This window comes from Oryctolagus cuniculus, chromosome 1 (assembly GCF_964237555.1).
Source record: "Oryctolagus cuniculus chromosome 1, mOryCun1.1, whole genome shotgun sequence".
In the NCBI taxonomy this organism is placed as follows: domain Eukaryota; kingdom Metazoa; phylum Chordata; class Mammalia; order Lagomorpha; family Leporidae; genus Oryctolagus; species Oryctolagus cuniculus.
The window spans coordinates 11,874,113-11,892,713 of record NC_091432.1 but is presented as its reverse complement, the minus strand read 5'-3'; the positions used below and the strand labels follow the sequence as shown (position 1 = coordinate 11,892,713).

The 18,601-nt window shown below is 45.2% G+C and overlaps 1 protein-coding gene across 1 annotated transcript; it reads left to right on the top strand.

Moving 5' to 3' along the window:
- Nucleotides 1-12,884: 12,884 nt before the first annotated feature.
- Nucleotides 12,885-16,107, top strand: LOC100353402 (OTU domain-containing protein 4-like). Its single transcript, XM_008271984.4, is given in 2 exon segments — nt 12,885-14,386; nt 14,388-16,107. Coding segments are annotated over 2 exon segments (3,162 nt in total). The 5' UTR covers nt 12,885-12,944.
- The last annotated feature ends 2,494 nt before the right edge of the window (nt 16,108-18,601 follow it).

Below are 18,601 nucleotides of genomic sequence, written 5' to 3'. Positions count from 1 at the left end.
GTGGGAATGAGCCTCTGTTTTGAAAGCTTGCATAGAAACCCTGCTATTATTCAGAAGTCTCTTTTCCATGGGAGACCGGGAGCTCTTTGCAGAGACACCTCCTTTTGGTGTCCACAGGGCTTGACTATGGTTCTGAGGTGCTGGGAGAGGCATGGGGAGGCTGTGTAAAGGAAGCTGGGACCCTGTCCTAGAAGCTGTTATACAAGATCCCTGCGTGCCCTGTAGATTCAAACTCTGTGCCTGTACAGCTTGAGCCATCTTTTCCCTCCTGCTCAACTTCTCCCCCACCTCCCCATCACCACTTCTTTCCATTCTTTAATTTGCATTTAGTTTAAACTGAATTTGTTCCTGAGACATAAGTTTTTGTTTCTTCAGTTTATTCTAGACTGTCTTTTTTCTTAAGTGCCACTTCCTGTTTTGATTTAGAAATAAGTTGTTCCTTTTCACTGTGGGGAGCTCATGTCTGGGTTAATCTGACTGTGTTCTCTGTAAGTACAACTGTGTACGGTGGATGCTTTGTTCACCTAGATCCATTCAATGACCAGAAAATCTGCTTCAAACTCTTCAGTTCAGCATATTGGAGTATGTACAAGACAAATTCAGCACTGTTTTTTGGATACCAATGCTGGGTCCGGGCCACTCTTTAGCCTGGACACACCTACCACTTCCACCATTGGAATGTCACACATTGCTTCTTTAAAGTCACATCTTTCAGATACTTGTGACTTTTCAGATGTGCACACCCTTGATGGCCTGGGCAGTTTTTTGGGTGTTCCTAAAGTGAATGTGATTTGAGCCCCTATTTTTAGGATTGATTTATTCATTTCATTGAAACAGAGTTACAGAGAGAGGGAGAAAAAGAAAGAGATTGCTTCTATCTGTTGGTTCACCCTCAAATGGTCACACTGGCCCAGGGTGGGGCTAGGCTGTAACCTAGAGCCCAGAACTCCATGCAAGTCTCCCACATTGGAGCAGGGGCCTGAAGGACCCCAAAAGCGGTGCCCTTCTGTGACGACCCCAGAAACACAGACTCCAGACCAGGCGATGCAAAAAGCAAGAGGCAGTTTTATTTCATGTGCGCAAATGGGCCCTCTGCTGCCCAAGCAGCGAGAAAAAGAGGAGCCCCAAGCCCTGATTACATGCAGTATTTAAAGCAAAAAGCCACACAATTATCATAAATTAACATTCTACTTGGTGTAAATAGCTCATTGATAATTCTCAGCAATTGACCTAATATGGCAGTTTGGGAGCGGGGAGGGAAGTATTGTCAGTGGAAAAGTACTAGGTCGAAAGGGTATGTGGGGGGGGGGGGGGTTGTTCAGGAAGAGAAATGGGTGGCTACGTGCCTGACGTCCTTGCAGTTCCTTTGTTAAGCTTGAGCAAGCACAGGGGAAGGGGGCTTATGTACATAACAGGATGTTCTGTTGCCCTTATCTCTGAGTAGTAGCTAACTGCTTTCTTGGTGAACCAGTTTACTCCCCCATTTCCCATGACAGTTTTGGAACTGTTTGTCTCAGTTCCTGTTTTATTTTGTTTTTTAATTTCATCAAGGCCACTTTTATGGCGGCTCACGGCCGCTCCCTTCAGGGCCTAAGGACCTGGGTCATCTTCTGTTGCTTTCCCAAGGCCCAATACCAGGAGGCTGGATCAGAAGCAGGGCAACAGGGACTGGAACCAGCACCCTGATATGGGATGCCAGTATGAGGGGCAGTGGCTGTGTGGTGCCACAAAGCCACCCCCCCCTTTTAAGATTTGTTGATTTACTTGAAAGGCAGATGGACGGGGCAGGAAGAGGAAGAGAAAGATATGAATCAGGATCTGCATGATGTTGTGGGGCTTTCTGGGTGAAGCACATAGCAAACTATTTTCACAGATCCCTTAAGCCTGCTTACAGGAAGAGCCCATCTCTTTAACACCAGTAACTCCCTGCTATGCCACCTCCTGGAGTCTCCTTCAGCAGAGAAACACTTGGTTAAACGGACACTTGCAACCCCACCATCCTATATTGGAGCTCCCACCTCAGTCCCAACTGTTCTGCCTTGAATCCAACGCCCTACTAATGCCCCTGGGAAGATAGCAGAGGGTGGCCCAACTATTACCATGTGGGAAACCAGGATGGAGTTCCTGGCTCCTAGCTTTGGCCTGGCCCACACCTGGCTGGGGAGGCTGTTTGGGGAGTGAAAGCTGAGTTGGTGTGGCTGGTGCACGGGTTGTGAGAGCCATCACCAGATCTGGGGAATTAGCAGACATCAGTTTTCCAAGGGAAAAAAGGGACACATAACACAGGCAATATCAGCCCAGAATGATCATGGGGCAGGGCTTAAAGTAACTTTACTCTTGCGAATAGTTCCAGCCTCAGATTTACCTAAGAAGTGGTGTCTGGCATTCCTCACCCTTCTGCACAAGCCTCTCTTTGCCTGGAATCCTGCTGATGGCCCTCATTTGGTTGGGAACAGCCAAGGTTGCCAGGCTTCAGGTAGGTTTTCATTTGCTAGAAGTGTGGGCCTTTCGAATCACAGGTGATGCAATTGGGCTTTTACAAAATAAATATGGATGTGCAATATTCTGGTTCTAGGCCGGCCCTTTGTGCCTCTGTTGTGTAAGTGAGGGTGCTAGCACATCAAGCGCTCTGAAAGATGGCATCCTGTGCTCCCTTCTCTGAGCAGTGAGTAGACAGAGCCAGTCTGCCCTTCTCCACACCACCTGCCAGGTTGCTTCTTCCCAAAGACCCTTCCAACTCCACGCCCTCTCATCCTGAACTCTGATCTTCCACTTGACCCTACACTCTGTAGTCAGAGCATCTTTCCTGACTTTTTTGAGGTAGGGTAACTCTGACATTGTGGAAGTGGTACAGCCCCTGTAGTGCAGGTCATCTCAGAAAAAGTACTTTCTAATTCACCTGCTGCTTCTCCAGGTAGGAAGCACCTAATATCTGATGCAGACTCTTGCCCTGCTGAAATCACCATAGTGTGGAGAGCGCCACAGTTCCTTCTGTAGCCTACTGCTTGTCCTGATAGTCCTGGGTTCTGAGGCCCAGGGAGACCCCACACACATAAACCTGGGGTGACAGTGCCTCCTGTGGAGAACAAAATTCTGTGCTTTTTATGTACCAGTCTAGAAGCCACCCATCTACAAGGCTTCATCTACTCCACTCCACTCCATATCAATGTAACAAAAGAATTAGAAGAGGCTTTGGAGGTCTATGCATAGATGAAAACACAGAGGGACTGAGGGCAGAAGTTTTCCCAGGGTCTTCAGCCCAGATGGGAGCCCAACCTGGGCTGGAACCAGATCTCCAGATGGCCAGTCCAGGGATCCCCTTGCCAAAACAAGGGCAAGTAGTGGGGAAAATGGGTTTCCTGATCATAACACTCTGTCTCTACTCCTCAGACTCCACTACCACTGACTGGTTTTGTCCCCAGTTCCTATGCACTGAAGCTGTGGCTCTCACCAGGTCACCAATGCCCTCCACATCCAAAGGTCTACTTCAAACCTCATCTGATTTGTCTTTGGCAAGAATTAACCCACAAAACAACCCTCATCTTAACACATTGTCTTCTGGTTCTGCTCCAGGTTCTTCAATGCAATCCTCATTCTCCTGTGCGTGCAACTTGTTCTCCTCATGTCCCTCCACTATCGCACTACCCTTCACCTACTAATTCAACAGAGTACTTAAGCTGGTGTCATGGAGCTGATGTGAGAATCCAATGTGCTCATCAGTGCCATAAATTGCTGCAAAATGATTAACCCAGAAGACCCAGGTGCCTGAATCACCATCCTCTAACTGAGGATTCCTTATGAAAGAGACTGGCTCTTTCCTGGTTGAAATGCCTGCCAGTTAGCAAATTCAAGTGCCACTTCCTTAGGGAAGCTACCCGGGGTTCTATATGAGTCATGAAAAAAGAAAAACTCAACATTTCTGTCACCAAAATGTGGTGGGATTTTTCCCACACAGGTGGCTTTTCCTGTGGACATCACTGAGTATCCTGTACTTTGATTCACTTGTGACACTGTCTACCTGGACTTAGCATCAGATCCCAGAGGTTAAGGGTTGTGTTGCACAAGACGTACCCCACAGCAGAGGCCAGTTGCAGGCCCAGGCCTTTGGTTCAACATCCAACTGGTTACCATTTGAGGCTTCCCATGATACCCTTCTTTGCTAGAGCAGCTCACATAACTCAAGACAGAGCATTTCCACTTACCAGGTTACCAAAAAGAATGGTGAATCTTCAACGGCTCACCAGGTGTGCAACCTGCTTTCTGTTTAGCAACCAAGAAGCTCTCAGAACCCTGATGTTCAGGGATTCTTTTGGAGGCTTCCTTGTCAATCTTCAGCCTCTCTCCCCTTTCTAGAGGAGACAAATGAGGCTGAAATTTCCAAGCTTCTAATCAGGGCTCTGACTTCCTGATGAGCAGCTGCCATGCAGGAGCCAACAAGAATCACCCCAGTGGAACAAATGATTCTCCTGTCACCCAGGAAATCCTAAGATTAGGAGTTTTGGCTCAAGACCAAATAGTGCAACAAAATACCCTTATTGTTCCCAATTTGTAAGGGTTTTAGGAGTTCTATGCCAGCAACTGGATGCAGAGGCTATAAATATATGATTGGTTCCGATAAAGTGAAGCATGCAGATCTGTGGTAGGAGCAAAGAAGCAGGTGCTTGCAAATGCGACAAGGCGGTGAGGACATGCAGAATCTGAGGAGTGGAGTTTGGAGTTTTTTTAATCATGACTTTTTAATATTGTGGTTTAAAAAAAACTGTGATTTAACATTTCACAGTAGCTAATTGCACTTGCATTCACAGCTGATCCCATCCTCCCTAAGAACTGAGACATTACATTGGGAGAGTCATTTCAGTCTTCCCAAGATCTATTACAATGTAAGGGGGTGTGTCATGTCAAGGAAAGGCACCTGCTTCCCAGGGCCCCGCCCCCCAGCCCAACCCCAGTGTCATGCTATGAGCCACATTTCCATGACCTTTCCTTCTGGGACCACTCATGTTGATGCATTAGCTTCCCTGGGCAGGTTCAGTCTTCCTGAGTGTAGACACCATGTCTTCAACAACTCCTGCTCTCCTGTCATGCTCTGGATAAGCCTTGACACATGGCAGCTGTTCACTGACTATTTCGTTGAAGTAAAAGTACCATCTTCCTTCCAGTAAAGAAGCCATGAAAAATCCATCCACCCAGTTGTTCCGCTCTCTGTCTCCCAGGTGCTGGTAATGCAGTGGTAAACAGATGTAGTTCCTGGCCTCTGGGAGATTCCATGCAGTGTATGAGACAGGCAAGTCACATGGTCTTTCAAGTGAAGCAAAGTGAGGTGAGAGAAACAAACAGGACACTCTCATAGGCATAAATAGAGAGTAGGAAGAAGAGATAGATGTAGGATGGACGTCTGCACGGAGATTTGACTGCGCAGGGTGGGGCCATCAAAGCCAATTTCTGCAGAGGCAGTGACATCAGGCAGGAAAGAGCTTGGAGTTTCAGGAAACTGAAAAGAGATCATGGGACTTCAATAGGGAGATGGAGTGTGTCTTAAATTGGGGCTGGAAAAGTGACCACGGCCACACAAAGGATCTGGGTTTTATTCTAGGGCTACAAGTCCTTGGATCACTTCAAGCATCAGAATCAAGTGACCTGTTTAGGGTTTTGAAAGATGGCACTGCTTGAGTTGAAAGGGAAGGACCAGAGGAGGGAGAAGTGGGAAGCAAGGCAGTCCCAAGGAGCTTCAGTAAGCAGCCAGCACAGAGTTTGGTAGACTGAGACCCAAGCTCAAATCCAGCCCAGCATGGCCTTCTTTGTAATGGAAGTTTCACTGGAACACAGCCACACTCATATTGTCTTTGAATGCTTGTCATTCAAATATTTGGCAATATGACAAGGACCCAGACCCCCAAAGACTGCAATAGGTACAGTCTGGCCCTTTAGAGAGAGTTTTCCAACCCTAGAAATCAAAGACAAGACGATGATCAAGTCCACATTCTGTGCACTGGAGTCCTGATGTCCATGTCACTTGTTACAATGAGACACAATGCCTGTGGCCCATCCCCTCCCTCCTGCCCTTGATGGTCAAGGCTCCCATGGAGAAAGCAATGAAAATGGATCTGTAAGACATAATCATGGCAGGGGGGAGTGTGCAGTGATATGCATGCCCACAAAATACCTGCAAATGCCGGAACTGGGCAATGACAGGGGAAACAAAGAGGTAATTCGAGGGTCAGGTGTGCAGGTGAGATCTCTGGGGCTCATGAATGGCACTGACGATATCGGGGGATCTGAGGAAGACATGGAAATTGAGGACAGTGTCAAGGTTTCTGGCTCAAGTAATATAAGACCGTTGCTAAACTAAGAAGAGTAAAAGTTTTCAAGAGAAAAATCAATATTTTAGTAATATCTTCCTCAAGAATTTATGAAAGCCTGGAATTTCAGAGGCGATCAAGAACTTAAAGTCAATATAGGCTAAAACTGATGAGGTGGGTTTTAATGTTTCCTTGAAGTCTTCTATACAAAAATGTACATTCTAAGTGCTGACACAAATAACGTGCACAAAGAGACAGATTTTATTAAAAAGGTGAGAAAGTGAACACACATACACACACACATACACACACACACACACACACACATGAGCAGATCGCCTCATATAGAGGCAGTTGGCCAAAAATTTGTCCAAAAAGAGAAGAGGTGGGAGAAGGGAGACAGAACACCTGACAGTACCTCCAGCTGTGTCTCTGGCTGAAGAGAGTTTCTCCTACTTGGCCTCCATTATAAGGTCAGGGTCGCACTTCTTAGGTGTGAAGTCACAAGGGAATTATACAGCACCTCCACAAATTCCACGTTCAGCTCAATATCTATATTTTCATGGCATCTTCCTTGAGTCCCAGATGAAACAGATGCACTCCAGGAAAGGGGATATTTTGATTGACAAGTAGGAGGATAGAATTACACACAGGGGCTTGGGACTTCCAACTCAGCAGACCTACCTAACTGACTGTCTCTGTTATTAAACACCTGAAGTGCTGTTTTCACCACCTGACTCATGGGAGTCTGGGGTCCTGCAGCCAGTTTTTGAAACTGTGCCCTTAGGAGTCCATAGGAATGAACGTAGAGGAGATTCCAAGTCAGCGGATTAGTGACAAGGTGGTACACTCAAAGCTAGGTGGACATAGTGGGGGAAAAAAGTGGAGTAAGTGCATTATCAGGGGAGAGTTGGAGGGAAAATTGCAGTGGAGATTCTGCAGAAGGAGGAGAGAGATCGTGGATGTGTTTGGAAGGTGTGGACAGCCAGCAGTGAGCATGGATACAACAGATGACCCCAGCGGCCCTGAGCCAGAGAAAGTGCCAGCTTTGGAGAGCAAGGTGAGATCAAACTGTAGTGGCCCATGCCACCGGTGATATAGCCAGGGGGAGAGCCCAGCGGATTACATTGTCTTTGAGTCTGGCCCAGAGCCCTGAGGAGAACATGGTGCACACTTACCCAGGGAAAAAGAGAAAGGGCACATACCTCTTTCCCCATGCTTTCCTCAATGGCAGCTGGCAACCAGCTGCGGACGGGCACCATTTTGGAATAAGTAGGTAACAACTACACACCCAGTGCACACCCAGCAACAACTGGCAAGGACAGTCACTACCTTGTCAGCAGAGGCAATTGCAGCAGCTCAGAGGAAGAGGGGAGGGCGGGAGGTACCCGACAATGGGCTGGAAGAAGGAACATTTTTGGATATTAGTACTGGGTGCAGAGACTCTTTTATGTGCCCAATATGATTATGAAACAAGTAGGGCTGTGGCCAGTGGGTATTGTGCACATATGTGATCCAGGAATTTTATCAAAGGGAAAAATCTGCATTCCCCACTGACTCTGAGTCTGGCTGGGAAGACTGACAGGGCCTTAGGCACCTACATATGACTGTGAGGTGCCCCCAGGTCCTCAACATTTCCCAGTGCCTAGGTGGGACTCAGGCAGCTGGCTCAGGGAATATCCCAGCACCTCTGTGGATGGCACAGGCTAGTGGGGCAGAGTGGATGCTCTGCACCCTGTGACCTTGGGAGCCCCAGGTGCTAAAACTGTAGAAACTGTGACAGCATGAGAGGGTGCAAGGTGTAGCTGGGTCTCTGGGCAATCACTGCGTGGTTCTACAAGCTCAGTCTACTAGCTGATTGCCTGGGGTGAGTCATTTCAGTGGGTTCTATGCTCACACTGAGGACTGCACAGATTTTTTGTGTGGCTCATGCACAAGTAAGGATGAGTATTGTAAGTACTGTGGGCTAACACTCAGGCATTGATCACCTTGGAGGAGAGGAGGTGAGGATTGATCACATGAACAGGGGTGACCATTTCCCACCCCCACCACTTTCTGTTAATAAGAGGAAATCCACCAGGCCCAACTTGGGTGTTCCCCAAACACTCAACCCACATGGAGCACTAATCAGAGCTCCTTGGCCACATCCAGGACACTTCTGGGCATTCACTGAAAGTGCAGACATGCCACTAAGCCACAGAAGCATAGCTCAAAGGTAAAGGCCAATGGCCAGCACTCAGCTCACTAAGATAATCCTCCGTCTGTGGCACCGGCACCCAGGGTTCCAGTCCCGGTTGGGTTCCAGATTCTGTCCCGATTGCTGCTCTTCCAGTCCAGCTCCCTGCTGTGGCCCGGAAGTGCAGTGGAGGATGGCCCAAGTACTTGGGCCCTGCACCCGCATGGGAGACCAGGAGGAAGCACCTGGCTCCTGGCTTCGGATCGACGCAGCATGCTGGCCACAATGCGCTGGCTGTAGCGGCCACTTGGGGGGTGAACCAACGGAAAAAGGAAGACCTTTCTCTCTGTCTCTCTCTCTCTCTCTCACTGTCTGACTCTGCCTGTCAAAAAAAAAAAAAAGATAAAGGCCATTGGAAAAAAAAAATCAGTAAGTGCCATTATGTTCCTAAAGCTGTACCTATTAAATATGTATCATTAAATAAAAGCGTTCTATAAAAAAGGAAATTATAGCAACAAAAGCTCACATTTAAAAACAGGAGGAAAAAAACAATAAGTATCAGGGCCAGCGTTGTGGTGTAGTGGGCTAAGCCTGTGCCTACAGTGCTGGCATCACATATGGGATCCGGTCTGAGTCCCAGCTGCCCATCTTCCGATCAAGCTCTCTGTGTTAGCACAGAAAAGCAGATGATCCTATGCTTGGGCCTCTGGGCCCCTGAACCCACATGGGATACCCCAAAGAAGTTCCTGGCTCCTGGCTTTGGATCAGTTCAGCTCTGGCCATTGCAGCCATTTGGAAAGTAAACCAGCTGAAGATCTTCCTCTCTGTCTCTCCCTCTCTGTCTGTAACTCTCTCTCTCAAATAAATTAATCAAATATTTTCAAAGTAAAATAATAATTGTCTATACAATGCCAAAAAATAAATGCAAAGGGACCAACACTGTGACATAGTGGGTAAGGCCACCATCAGCAGTGCAGGCATCCCGTATGGATGCTGGCTTGAGTCTTGGCTACTCCACTTCCAATCTAGCTCTCTGCTATGGCTTGGGAAAGCAGTAGAAGATTGCCTAAGTCCTTGGACACCTGCACCAGCATGGGAGACTCAATAGAAACTCCAGTCTCCTGGCTTCAGAACAGCCCAGCTCCAGCCATTGCAACCATTTGGAGAGTGAACCAGTGGATGGATGACCTCTCTATCTCTATCTCTCTCTCTCTCTCTCGCTCTCTCTCTTTATGCCTCTGCCTCTCTGTAACTGTCTACAAATAAATTATATAAATAAATAAATAAATAAAATTTTAAATAAATAAATGCAGAAATTTAAGAGACAAGAATAATGAAAGCATCATGACCCCCACAAAAGAACACAACAACATTTCAATATTAGAATGTAAACATGAAGAGATTGAAGAATTGCCAGAAAAAGAATTCAAAAAATTAATTATAGGATTGCTCAAAAAATTCAGGAGCAAATCCACAAACTAAAGAAATTCATACATGGGAGCCAGTGTGGTGGCGTAGCAGGTAAAGTCACTGCCTGCAAGTGCCAGCATCCCATATGAGTGCCAGTTCAAGTCCCAGTTGTTCCACTTCCATTCCAGCTCTCTGCTATGACCTGGGAAAGCTGGATAAGATGACCCAAGTCCTTGGACCCCTGCACCCGAGTGGAAGACCCTGGCTCCTGGCTTTGGATTGGCACAGCCATCTGGGGAGTGAACCAGTGGATGGAAGACCTCTCTCTCTTTTTCTCTCTCTCTCTGCCTCTTTGTAACTCTGCCTTTCAAATAAATAAATAAATCTTTAAAACAAATAAAGAAATCCATACATGACATGAGTGAGAATTTTTCCCATGAAATTCGTATTTTAAAGATAAATAAAAATGAAATATTTAGAAATGAAGAATGCAATAAATCAAAGAAAACAATGCACTGGAAAGCCTTAAAAACAGCCTTGATGGAGCAGAAGAAAGAAAAATAAGCTAGAAGATAAATCTTTGGAAATTTTTCAGTCAGACAAAAAAAAGAATAAATCAGAAAAATTAAAAACAGTGCTGGGGATTTATGGGATACCGTGAAACAATCCAACATATGGGTTATAGGAGTTCCTGAAGGTGTGGAAAGGAAGAATGGACTAGAACATCTGTCTACTGAATTAATTATAGAAAACTTCCCAAATTTCATGAAAGAAAGGGGCATCCAAGTACAGGAAGCACATAGAACTCCTAATCGCCATGACCAGAAAAACATCTTCACCATGACACATTGTCATCAAACTTTCAACAATAAAACATAAAGAAAAGATTCTAAAATGCATAAAATAAATGCCACATTATTTTTGAAGAATCTCCAAGTATACTCACAGCTGACTTCTCATCAGAAACTCTTCAGGCTAGGAGAGAATGGAAAGACATAGTTTAAGTCTTAAGAAAAAAAATGGTCAACCCAGAATATTTTACCTTACAAAGCTCTCATTTATCAATGGAGGTGAAATAAAGACCTTCCATGACAAACATAAATTGAAAGTATTTGTCACCATTTGCCCAGCCTTACAAAAGATGCTTAAGGATGTGTTACACACAGAAACATGGTCATCAATATTAAAGAAGGTGAATGCAGAAAATCTCCCAGTAAAATTACAAAGGAAATCCAAAGCAAACAATAGGAATATTTATGGAAAAATGGCAGGCCCAAGTCATTACTTATCAATAGTCACCTTGACTGTAAATGGCCTCAACTCTACAGTTAAAAGTCCCAGACCAGCTGAAAAGATTAAAAAACAAGACTCAGCCAGTGCCACGGCTCAATAGGCTAATCCTCCACCTGCGGTGCCAGCACACTGGGTTCTATTCCCAGTTGGGGCACCAGATTCTGTCCCGGTTGCTTCTTTTCCAGGCCAGCTCTCTGCTGTGGCCTGGAAGTGCAGTGGAGGATGGCCCAAGTCCTTGGGCCCTGCACCCGCATGGCATACCAGGAGAAGCACCTGGCTCATACCTTCGGATCAGCGTGTTGCGCCGGCCGTAGCACACCAGCCGCGGCAGCCATTGGAGGGTGAACCAACAGCAAAGGAAGACCTTTCTTTCTGTCTCTCTCTCACTGTCCACTCTGCCTGTAAAAAAAATTAAAAAAAAACAAAGCTCAACTATTTGCTGGATACAAGAAACACATCTCACTGATAAAGACATATGCAGACTGAAAGTGAAAGGTTGGAATGGAAAAAGATACTCCATGCTAAGAGAAGACAAAAAAGAACAGGTGTAGCCATCCTAATATCAGACAAAATAGACTTTAACACAAAAACTGTTAAAAGAGATAAAGAATGACACTATGTGATCATGAAGGGATCAATTCAATAAGAACATGTGACTATAATAAATATATACGCACACACTACAGGGTGTCTGGCTACTTAAAAGAAATATTATTGAATCTAAAGGGAGACATAAGCTCCAATACATGGTAATGCAGGACTTTAACATTCCACTTTCAGCAATGGACAAATCAAATAGACAGAAAAATCAATAAAGACCAATGGAGCTAATCAACACTACAGACCAAATGGACCTAAAGGGTATCTACAAAACTTTTCACCTTGCAGTTAGAGAAAACATATTCTTCTCATAAGTACTTGGAATGTTCTCTAGGATAGACCACATGCTAGGCCATAAAGCAAGTCTCAGCAAATTCAATACCATGCATTGTCTATGATCACAACGGAAGGAAGCTGGAAATCAATAAATGAAGAGTCTCTAGATCATATGCAAACATATGAAGACTGAAAAACATGTTCCTGAAAGAACAGTGGGTAATACAAGAAATGAAAGAAAAATCAAAAAATTTCTGGAAATGAACGAAGATAAAAATACAGCACTGGCCCCTCAGGCGCCCTCCGGCGAGGTGGGGAGACGCGAGGCCGCGGCTCTTTTCTTCTGGTTTCCTCAGCGCCCGGCGAGGGGAGCGCGCGGGGTAGGCGGGCAGGCTCACCTGAGCCGGCCCCGCGAGCGCGCCGGGGGCGGGGGCTTCCTCTCTCCACGCCGGTGGGGACCAGGAAACTCGTGCGGGCGGCGACCCCCGGCCCGGTTCCTGACTGGGCGGCGAGGCCCCCGGGACGCGACTCTCGTCCCTCGGGATTTTCTTCCCTCCCTGCCGCCCCACGCCGTCTCCTCTCTGGGCGCGTGCTCCCTCCGGGGAGGCGGTCGCGTGCGGCCGGCCATGCACTAGGCAGGGCTCGCCCTATGCGTCTGGGGAGCGCGGACCGCTGCCTCGGGCCGCCGCCTGCTGCCGCTCGCGGAGCCGGAGCCGGAGCCGGAGCCGGAGCCAGGCCGGGGCGTCGAGCTGCCGGCGGCGCGGCCATGTGGGGCTAGCCCGCGCCGCGCCTGGCCTGCAGCGGAACCGGCAACAGGGAGGCGGCCGTCGGCGCCCCGGACGGACGGCGGGGACCAGGGCGGCGCGGGGCCCCGCGAGGACGCGACGCCCATGGACGCCTACCTGCGGAAACTGGGCTTGTATCGCAAACTGGTCGCCAAGGACGGGTCGTGCCTGTTCCGGGCCGTGGCGGAGCAGGTGTTGCACTCTCAGTCTCGTCATGTTGAAGTTAGAATGGCCTGTATTCACTATCTTCGAGAAAACAGAGAGAAATTTGAAGCGTTCATAGAAGGATCATTTGAAGAGTATTTAAAGCGTTTGCAAAATCCACAGGAGTGGGTAGGACAAGTGGAAATAAGTGCCCTTTCTCTTATGTACAGGAAAGATTTTATAATTTATCGGGAACCGAATGTTTCTCCGGCACAAGTAACTGAAAATAATTTTCCTGAAAAGGTATTACTATGTTTTTCAAATGGAAATCACTATGATATTGTTTACCCCATAAAGTATAAAGATAGTTCTGCTATGTGTCAGTCTCTTCTTTATGAATTGCTCTATGAGAAGGTATTTAAAGCTGATGTCAGTAAAATCGTGATGGGACTAGACACTTCTGAAGTAGCTGATGGAAACAACAGTGAAATATCAGATTCAGAGGATGATAGTTGCAAGAGGAAAACTGCTAATGATGTGAATGGATTTAAACCTTTGTCAGGCGATGAGCACTTGAAGAACAATGGGAATTCTACTAGCTTTCCCTTGTCTAGAAAGGTTCTTAAGTCACTCAATCCAGCAGTCTACAGAAATGTGGAATATGAAATTTGGCTGAAGTCTAAACAAACTCAACAAAAGCGTGATTATTCCATTGCTGCTGGTTTACAATATGAAGTTGGAGAGAAATGCCAAGTTAGGTTGGATCACAATGGAAAATTTCCTAATGCAGATATTCAAGGAGTTCACTCTGAGAATGGACCAGTTTTGGTTGAAGAATTGGGAAAAAAACATGCCGTGAAGACCCTCAAACCACCTCCCCCAGAAAGCTGGAGCACAGTGTCAGGAAAGAAGATGAAAAAACCTTCTACTTCGGGACAAAATTTTCATTCTGAAATGGATTACAGAGGGCCAAAGAATCCAAGCAAGCCAATAAAAGCCCCATCAGTACTACCTCCTCGGCTCCAGCATCCTTTGGGAATAAGACAACATGCATTCTCTAGTCACTCTTCAGGGGCACAGTCTCAGAAATCCTCCAGTGAACACAAAAATCTTGCCAGGACACCTTCACAGATCATGAGAAAACCTGATCATGAGAGAGCTGAGGATTTTGATCACACGAATAGAGAATCTCACTATTTTGGCCTCTCCCCTGAAGAACGCAGAGAGAAGCAAGCCATAGAAGAATCTCTTATACTTTAAGAGATTCAGAACAGAGATGAACAGGCTTTCCCAACCCTTTCCATGTCATCAGTCAGTACATCAGCTTCTCAAAGTAGCAACCCATGTGTCCAGAGAAAATCATCCCACGGAAGTGATAGAAAAGGAAACAGGCGGAGAATGGACACAAGAACGGAAGGACAAAGACTCTGTCCATGGATCTACTCACTTGGATAAAAAACCTGAACCAAGTACATTAGAGAATATTAGTGATGATAGATGTGCAAGAGTTTCATCACCATTGAAGTCAAAGAAATTAGAGTGCCCATCTCCTGTAGAACAAAAGCCAGCAGAACATGGGTCTCTGTCAAATCCAGCTCCCCTTCTAGTGTCTCCAGAGGTCCATCTAACTCCTGCGGTGCCTTCTTTACCAGCCACTGTGCCAGCCTGGCCAAGTGAACCTACAACTTTTGGACCAACAGTTCCTGTGTCAATACAGGCAGTTAACCAGCCCTTGATGCCTTTGCCTCAGACATTGAGCCTTTACCAGGACCCACTGTATCCTGGGTTTCCTTACAATGAAAAGGGAGATCGAGCCATTGCACCACCTTATTCACTGTGTCACACTGGAGAGGACTTGCCTAAAGATAAGAATATTCTTCGTTTCTTCTTCAATCTTGGAGTGAAGGCGTATAGTTGTCCGATGTGGGCCCCACATTCTTACCTGTACCCTCTGCACCAGGCCTACCTGGCAGCCTGCAGGATGTACCCAAAGGTCCCTGTCCCTGTCTATCCTCATAATCCTTGGTTCCAAGAAGCCCCTTCTGCTCAGAATGAAAGTGATTGTACCTGCACTGACACACACTTTCCTATGCAGACTGAGGCCAGCGTTAATGGCCAAATACCACAGGCAGAGATTGGACCGCCAACGTTTTCTTCACCTCTGGTTATCCCTCCATCTCAGGTGTCTGAAAGTGACGGACAGTTGTCTTACAAAGCTGATCTTGAATCTGAGAACCCTGGGCAGCTTCTTCATGCTGAATATGACGAATCACTAAGTGGCAAGAATATGTTCTCACAACCGTCCTTTGGACCTAATCCATTCTTAGGCCCAGTTCCCATTGCGCCTCCTTTCTTCCCTCATGTTTGGTATGGGTACCCTTTTCAGGGATTCATAGAAAACCCAGTAATGAGGCAGAATATTGTGCTGCCCTCTGACGAGAAAGGAGAATTGGATCTACCGCTGGAAAATCTGGATCTGTCTAAAGAATGTGCTTCCGTTTCAGCTGTAGAGGAGTTTCCCAAAGCCAGGGGTGAAGGTGCACATTCTCTCCCTGAAGCAAGTGTGAGCAGTAAGCATGAAGGCCGGGCAGAGCAGTCATCCCAGACACGGAAAGCAGATCTGGCACTGGCCTCCGTCCCTCCCGGAGGAGAGGGAAAGGCTCATCTTCCCACGCAGATTCTAAACAGAGAGAGGGAAACTGTGCCAGTTGAACCTGAGCCTAAAAGGACCATTCAGAGTCTGAAAGAAAAACCAAAAAAAGTAAAAGATCCTAAGACTGCTGCTGATGTGGTCAGCCCTGGGGCCAACTCTGTGGATAGCAGAGTGCAAAGACCAAAAGAAGAGAGTTCAGAAGATGAAAATGAAGTATCTAATATTTTGAGAAGTGGTAGATCCAAGCAGTTCTATAATCAAACTTATGGAGGCAGGAAATACAAAAGTGATTGGGGCTATTCCGGTAGGGGTGGCTATCAACACCTGAGAGCTGAGGAGCCTTGGAAAGGGCAGCCAAGCAGAGGCCGGGATGAAGGTTATCAGTACCATCGCAATGTCAGAGGACGGCCCTATAGGGGTGACAGGAGGAGATCAGGGATGGGAGGTGGCCACAGGGGATAACACACTTGATGGTTGTTGCTGGAGTCTTTTAGAGCAAAAACCCTTTCTTAGGTGGAATGTTTCTGAAGGCTTTAAAAAATACATTAAAATAAAAACCCAAATTGGAACTGTCTCCTCCCCTCCACATTTAGCCTCGCTCCCATCCTGGACGAGAGAATCTGGACAGGACTTCAAGGGGGCAGGTGGATTTCTGGCATTGCCACTTCACTCACAGTTTGATTTATCAGGTGACTTCTCCCCTAACAATTAGGAAATAAGTTTGTTAAAGTATTTTTTATAAACAACTTAATATAAAACATTATAGATTTAGTGTTTGTTTTATTTTCCTTGTATAAGTTTGATTTTAAATGTTGGAAATGTGTGCTTTATAGTGTTTACTAAAGTGACAAGAAAATATACCATTTGACACACTATAGATTCCAAAATATAACATTGCACCAAATAGAAATGTTTATTTTATTATGCAATGCCTTAGTCGTAAACTGGGCTCAAACAGTTCTCAGTCTAAAACACTGTTGTCTTTTAAAATGCTTCCAACCCAAAGGCCTTTCATCTCAATATCTGTCAAACTTGAATAATGTCTTCTCTTTAATATTTCATATAAGGCAACCTATTACTTATGTCTTAGAAATGTTGTATATAGTTCTTTTAATATTCATAGGGTATATTTTTGAATTTTGGTGAGTATTTGTTGAATTTGAGAGTGCATACAAGAATAGATGTTTAGGAAATAGTAGGAAATCCACTGAAATGGCTGTTTCCACCAAGAATTCTTAGCACTGGTGTAAATATCATGGTGCCTACTCGAAAGATACGTAGATGCTATGCATTCTGAAAATAATCTGCATCTGTTAAAACTGCAGAAGTTTTTTAATGCCACTTTAACACTAATGCACTGACAGATTCTAAATATTTTGTGAGAAGAAATGTTAAAAATTTTTAGCTTGACAGGTTTCTATAGAGTTCCTGTGTTTTGTTTTCTCCTTGCACCATTTGTTGGTTATGTGTCTCACCTTACATTTGCATGTTCAGCTTGTCATGGCTGGAATCATTGTACAAAATGAGATGATTGTGACTTCCAGGTCGTTTCTAGAGGACGCTGCTAGAAAGTGGTTTCGCTTTGCATTGGATAGTTTGTTACCCTGAGGTTGCAAGTCTTGGATCTTGTTCCTTCCAGTCCTTGCAGTATTCACTAGAGGTTTCCTTGGCATGTTGCACTCTCTTCTCCTTTGGACATTGGACTGTCTGCACAGTATTCATTCATTTGTGTTACTTTGTAAAATAACTAGCTTATATTTCTTTTTGTACATACCAATGTGAAAATCTACCTGCTTTTTTATGTTGATTACCTTTTTATCAGGAAGTTTGAGTGCTATGCAAATAATATAGTAGTAATTTCTCCTTGCATGCCATGTGTAATTATACCTAGCCAAAACTAGATGTCGTGGCTTTCTTGTTTTTTTGAAGCATATTACTTTAAAAGCAAATACAATTCACTTGAATTTGACAAACTGAAACAGACGAGTTTTCTGGGTTCTCTGTTAACCTATAGGAATGTTTGGATGCCAGCTTGGCTCAGTGAATCTCCACTGTACTGTAATAATGGTTATTTACCTCTGTGCTGTTTTAATTACCTAATGTCTGTGTAACTGCTGATTTGAGTAGTGATTAGCATTTAGATATTTTGTAACATAGGATTTTAGAGAGCACTTTGAAAGATAACATTTTATTATGATGGTGCTAGGTAAAATTTTGTAGACTGAAATGGTTGTGTGGCAAAGAAAAAAATTCTTGGGAGAATCTGTTGAAAGGAATTTTTATCATCACCTTCTAAGCTAGAACCATTTGTGAAGGTACTGCTTAAGCCAGTGGCTAAATTATGCAATGAGAAGGTAGAGGGTCCTCCGCTTTCAGCTCATGCTTTTTTTTAGTGTAGTAGTGTTTATCTGATCATTTTTGTGAAAATCACATTTTGATATGAATACCAATTTAAAAGTTGAATGGTTGATCTCAGGAGTCCAAAAGAAGTGGCTGTTTCCAGTGTGCTTCGTTTTATTGACTGGGGTTTGAACTCAGTTTCTGGAAATGTTAAAACATTGGATAGGAAAGAATGCTTAGTTGATTTCTTCACGGCCGTGCTGTCTTACCTCAATCGAGTAACAGTACTCTATAGCTCCTGAAGGAAACACTGATTTGCTTCCTGTTTCCTGTATCTCACCTCTAGGACATGATGGAAACAGTGCTGAAAGAATTTGAGCAGATGGTACTTTCCTCAGTGACCTCTGGAATAACAGAATTCTGACTTTTGATAGTTTTTTAAATATTAATTCTTGCATGAACGTCAGTTTTGTTTTCTTCTTTTAGGTTTGTTTTTAAATGTACTAGTCCAGGGGATTTTGCCTTATGCTGAGGTCAAATTAGGGCCAAGCAAGCTTTTGTCCTCCTTAATTTTAACTATGTCATATTGTCTATTGACATGAGATAAAATACTTCTGTGTAAGAG